Source organism: Ips typographus, linkage group LG7 (assembly GCF_016097725.1).
Source record: "Ips typographus isolate SLU linkage group LG7, UJ_Ityp_2.0, whole genome shotgun sequence".
NCBI classification, from domain to species: Eukaryota; Metazoa; Arthropoda; class Insecta; order Coleoptera; family Curculionidae; genus Ips; species Ips typographus.
In genome coordinates, this window is record NC_138428.1 from 7,527,189 (window position 1) to 7,532,896 (window position 5,708).

At 44.8% G+C, this 5,708-nt stretch overlaps 1 protein-coding gene across 1 annotated transcript; it reads left to right on the forward strand.

The window, feature by feature from the left end:
- The first annotated feature begins 3,932 nt into the window (after positions 1-3,932).
- Positions 3,933-5,063, forward strand: LOC145731565 (uncharacterized). The gene is made up of 2 exons (XM_081983403.1): positions 3,933-4,631; positions 4,719-5,063. Exons 1-2 carry the CDS (start codon positions 4,501-4,503, stop codon positions 4,927-4,929), a joined length of 342 nt encoding a protein of 113 aa, XP_081839529.1. The 5' UTR covers positions 3,933-4,500; the 3' UTR covers positions 4,930-5,063.
- The last annotated feature ends 645 nt before the right edge of the window (positions 5,064-5,708 follow it).

Here is a 5,708-nt window from a genome sequence, read left to right on the forward strand (position 1 = left end):
AAAGGTAGAATGGCTGAGTGGGGGAGGCATAAGGGACCCACCATTGTTGCTGGCGACTTCAACGCCAAGCATGAGGCTTGGGGAGGTATAATTACCGACCCCAGGGGCGAGGAGTTGTTGGAGCTGGCAATAATGTTTGGGTGGGAGTTGGCGAATGATTCGGGGCAGGGACCTACTTTTGAAAGCGTGAATGGGCGTAGTTGGGTGGATGTGACATGGACTAGGGGAGTTGAAATTGTTGATTGGAGAGTGGAAGATATTGAGACTCTCAGTGACCATAAGTACATCACCTACGCGGTCAAAGGATTACTGGACAGTAGGACAACGGACAAGTGGGAATATGATTTCGGGCGGACAGACTGGGATAATTTTAAGGGGTTACTGGAGGGACATGACTGGGGGACTATGGACAGTAAAGAACAGGTAGAATTGGAAGCGGTTAGGGCGCAGACTAAATGCAGCGAAGCCTGCAGGTTAATCAGGAGAGTGAAAGTATCTGCAAGAGAATTGAATGATTGGTGGGATAACGAATTGATGGAAGTAAAGAGGAGAGTGAATGGGTTTAGGCGAGAGTTTCAATACAACAACAGACTAGGAATCGACTCACGACTGACAAAGTTTAGGTACTATGAAGAAAAGTTTAAATATAAGAAGTTAATAAGACGTAAAAAAGCGGAAGCAAGACTAAAAGACTTAGAAGAAATCACAACAGAGGAAGGGTGGGATAGGGTTTGGGAGACAATTAATAAATGGGGAGTTAGGAGGGGTGAAAAGCGACTAATGACGAGAGACGGACGTGAATTGGACGAGGGTGATGACTGGGACCTTGCGCTGCTCGACGAGTATCATCCGGTACCTACGGATGAAGAAGAACAATCTAGAGTAAAATATGAGGCAAACAGAAATTCAGGGATTGGGAAAGTTGCTGGATGTGGGGTATATGATAAGGTTTTCCTAGAACAGGAAATTGAAGGGGTAATCAGTAGCCTGAAGAGGAGGAAGGCTTGTGGAGACGATCGGATACCCAATGAGTGCGTTAAGCATGTATGGGATGTATGGAAGGGTGATTTGGTTAGTTTGTATGGAGCGTGTTTAAGGTTGGGTGTCTTTCCGAGTGTATGGAAGGAGGCAAGGGTCAGATGGCTGCCCAAGAGTAGTGGTGGGGTAAGGCCGATCAGCCTGCTTCCTACATTTGGAAAGATACTAGACAAATTGTTGAATAGGCGAATGGTAAATTGGTATGAGAGAATGGGGTTATTCAATGAAAGACAATTTGGGTTTAGGTCAGGGAGAGACACGGTTGGGGCATGGAAGAGTATTATGGAGAAAATGGCGGAGTTTAAAGGAAAAGGGTGGCATGTGTTGGTGGTCACGCTTGATTTGAAGAATGCCTTCAATATGGCGTGGCCTCCATATGTGGATGAGAGGATGCAAGTGGACGGAGTTCCGGCCACAATGAGGGAGTGTGTTTGGGATTTTTTGAATGGGAGAAAGGTGAAGAGTGGAAGGGTCACGAAGGACATTGTAAGGGGCTGTCCACAGGGATCGAGCTTGGGCCCGACCTTGTGGTTAGTGTGTATGAATAAGTGGCTGCGGAACATTAGTATGGCTGATGATAGAGGAGAAGTTTATGGACAGGCCTTTGCTGATGACCAGGTGCTTTTGGTGGCTGGTGTGTCAGTGAAGGAGATTGAGAGGAAATGGCAGGAGGCGTGGAGGAGATGTTGCTCATGGGAGGATAAAACCAGGATGGGGTACAACCAGGGGAAGACGAAAGCAATGTTTGTGGAGGTAAAGAATAAGATTAGGCCTCCTGTCGTTAAAATGGGAGAATGGCGGGTTGAATGCATGGAATGGGTGGAGGTGTTGGGTATCCGATGGGACAAGAAGTCTCTCTTCATCGAGCATGTGTCAATAGCACGGGGTAAGTTGGGGGAGGCTTCGATTAAATTAGCTGGTCTATGTAGGAATAACTGAAAGATAGACAAGGAAAAGATCAAGATGGTAGCGGAGAGGGTGGTACAGCCAGCAGCTCTGTATGGGGCAGAGGTTTGGGGAGGAAGGGCGAGGGATTCTAGGGTAATCAAGCATCTTGCGGCGGCTCAGAGAAAATTTCTTTTGGCTGCTGCAAGATGTTATAGGACAGTGGCAACAGAAACGTTGAGGGTTATAACGGGGATGCCGCCTTGGCATTTGTTGGCGGAATGTGTGTGGAAGTTCAGAGTGGAAAGGAAGGATGAAAAGATTATGAATGCGGCGAGTGAATGTGATAGGCCTTTTCCGGGTTGGGAACTTTGGCACAAGGGGGACAGGGAATATGAAGGGTGGAAGAAGGTTTGGGTAGATGCGTCAGTGGGTGAATGGGGTACTGGAATAGGTGTAGTCGGAGAAGAGGTGATCATTGCACAGAAGTGGGACGAGATAGAGAGGAACAGTTTGGAGGCGGAGCTATTGGCAATTAAGGAGGCAATTGCATGGGTGGAGAAGGAAAATGAAGGATGTTTCCTCATCCTTACTGATTCTAGGCTGGCGGTAGAATTCCTTGGAAAGGATAGTATCCATAAATTGGTGGAACAGATTAGGAATAGGGTGGGGAGCTGTAGGATGGGTGGGAAGACAGTGGCGCTTGAATGGATTCAACGGGAAAGTAAAGGTATCATAAGGGCAGATAGGGTTGCTAGGGGTGCCAGGGTGGCAGCTGAGAAGCAGGACCTAGGTAATATTAAGTTATGGGATAGGAAGGGGATAGGAAGGGGATTAGGCGTAGAGAAAAAGACTGGGTAATTGGTAATTGGCAATTGGAGTGGGACGGTTCGGAAAAAGGGAGGGAATTATATGAGTTTTGTAGGGAGGTAGGGCACGATAGGTTGCCATTGTCCTTCAAGGGCAGTCAGTTGTTGACAGGACATGGTAACCTAAAAAGGTTTGGTTTGAAAAGGGAGGACGATCATTGTGTTTGTGGGGGGGGCAGGGAAACTGCCAAACATGTTAGGGAAGAATGTGTTAGGGTTGACAGGTTGAAGGGGAGAGAAAAGATGAATGGGAGAGAGTCATGGTCCAACAAAGCGTCGTGCCGCGCGACGCTTGCCCTCCTTGGAAATAGTTGAAGTGGGATCCCTGACGCCTGTGAGCGAGCCCTCCTCAGTGTTAACCGCCTCCGCCGTCGGCCATGGAAGCGAGCGAACGGAGACTGCTGCTTTGTTACCCGACGGGTTCGAGCAGTGTCTTCGGGAACTCGTGGAAGTGGTCGACGGCGTTTCCATGCCCCTCAGGCAGATTGCTACTTTGGCGATCAGCGGGACGGTAGCCGAACTCCAAGCTGCCATCAGCAGCTGGCTCCGTCCCCTTGTCAAGCCCAAAGACCATGGGCCGAGGACGGCCAAACCGCAACGCTCCTACGGTCAGCGGACGTGATGACCGCGCGTCCAATTACAAGAAGGCTCAGGACCTATTCCGACGTGACCCAGCGGGGCTAGTAGACACTCTCCTTCAGGGAGTGTCGCTTGATAGCGACCCAGAGACACCCTCGGTCGAGGGCGTCGAGAGTCTGTTCGGGGGGATTTTTGAAACCCCGTCGGTGGCCGACGACAGGGAAGTCGGCGTCGGAGGTGCACAAGAAGCACCCATAAGGCCTATTACGGTCGAACATGTCAGGGCCGCTAGGCGCGGTTGGCAAAACTCAGCCCCGGGTCTCGACGGGATCCGGGTAGCTGATGTTAAGGCGCTCAATAACATCGAGCTTGCCATACTATTCAACGCCCTATTGGGCAGGCGTGTCATCCTTCCGGAGTGGAAGCAACTCCGGGCGACACTTGTTCACAAAAGTGGGGACCATAAGGACCCCGCTAATAGGGTTCTTGCACAGAAAATATTTATAGACATTTTTTATTTTAGGGAGTAGTACGTCATTAAAATAACCCCACCCCAAAATATTAATTTTCTTTTTTATGTTATAGTGAAGATATCTTGAAATGAAAATCCTACAAATTTTCATACTTTATTCCCGCGCAAAATCAATTATGATGGGCCTGACGTAACAGACCCGTAAAACGTTGCCTATTCACACCGCATACAGTTAGTACAATTTCAAAATAATTTCAGGTTTGAGCTATGTTGCCATATTTATTAGAAAATGCAGTTAACAGAAACTCAAACAAGTATGTGTGGGTGGGTATATTATGAGGTTTTTATATCTGAGATGTCAGTTATAAAACTACGTCTTTTCCTTTAGTACAAAAGAGAAATAAAACTATTTACCATAAATTGAAAAACTCGTAAATATTACAATTCTATGAAAAACACAAATTATTAAGAATTAGAAGACAATCCGACAACGTTGCAACATAAAATTATACTATTTTTTTGACAGTAATGAGTACTGACATTTGACATGCCCTTGCCGTTTTGCGGTTTGTGTCTCGTGTTTGGTAATTTGGTTTTGTTTTGAATTTGAAAGAGTTTAGTGCTGTTGAGTTCAACTGTTTTAATTTTTTTTTAAACATGACCGAGTTAGGGTTTGTGAAAGCCGATTCACGGAATCTACCTACAGTGGATGCTGTTATGGTGGCTAATTTTTTTGCAGAAAGTGATGTTTTTCACTGTGCTGAAATTCGTGGGGTTAAAGCTGAAAGGTAATAATACAATAAAATAAATAATTCAGTTATGTGTAGAAAGGTGCACTTTGTAAAATAACATAATAATAACAATATTGGTTTTAGTGCTGGGAGGCAAAATTATGGTGATTCTGCGATAGGGTATGTGCAAATAAAGCGGGAAGCTAACATATGTACAGTCAAAGGAAAAATATGTCCAGAGCACAAAGTAAGAGGGAAATCTTACAGTCAAACCATCACTCTGGATGAGCAAGCAGAAACAGTTATTAGCTGTGATTGTCATGACTGTGCTGCATCTTCCGGTATTTTTACTTAATGTTTTATCAAGTATTTATTTATAATTTAATTTTGTTTATTAGGAGGCTGTAAACATATGATTGCTTTCCTAATGTGGCTGCACAGACGAAGTGAAGAACCATCACCAACAGAAGTAAAATGTTACTGGAAAAAATCAACATTCCAACCTCTGTTGGATCAAGCATTAAATTCATCACACTTGATGATTTTGGTGCCTCAGCTGGAAAAGTAAATCCAAAATCAAATCCTGATGAGTTCTTGTCTTCAGTTATTCAGAAGGCTAAGGAAACAGGATCTCAAATGCAGCTGCTCAAACACTACTCAGAAGAACCAACTGAAAAGCAACTTAGTATCCATAAATTGGTGGTACTTTTTTTACAGAAAAGTGGTAATAATGATGCAGATGCATTTTGCAACTTTGCAAGTACACAAATGTCAATTGATGTATGTCAAAAAGCCTGCATAATGACAACTGAGCAGTCAGATTCAAAGTTGTGGCATGACTTAAGATATGCTCGAGTTACTGCATCAAAAATCTATGAATTTGCGAAATGCAAAACAGCCCCTGGTTCACTTATAGAATCTGTAACTGGTGGAATTAAAATTAAAGAGACCAATGCTATGAAAAGAGGAAAACTATTGGAAAAGAAAGTTTTGCAGACAGTTGAGAAACTGACAAACATCAACTTTAAAGCAACAGGCTTGCTAATATCACCAGGACATCCACTTCTAGGGGCATCAACAGATGGAATCTCTGAACAATATGTGTTGGAAATAAAGTGTCCTTCAAAAGAAAAA

Coding starts and splice junctions, on each gene's coding strand:
- LOC145731565 (XM_081983403.1), top strand. CDS start 4,501: ATGACCGAGTTAGGGTTTGTGAAAGCCGATTCACGGAATCTACCTACA. Junction 4,632..4,718: donor CGTGGGGTTAAAGCTGAAAG/GTAATAATACAA, acceptor TATTGGTTTTAG/TGCTGGGAGGCAAAATTATG.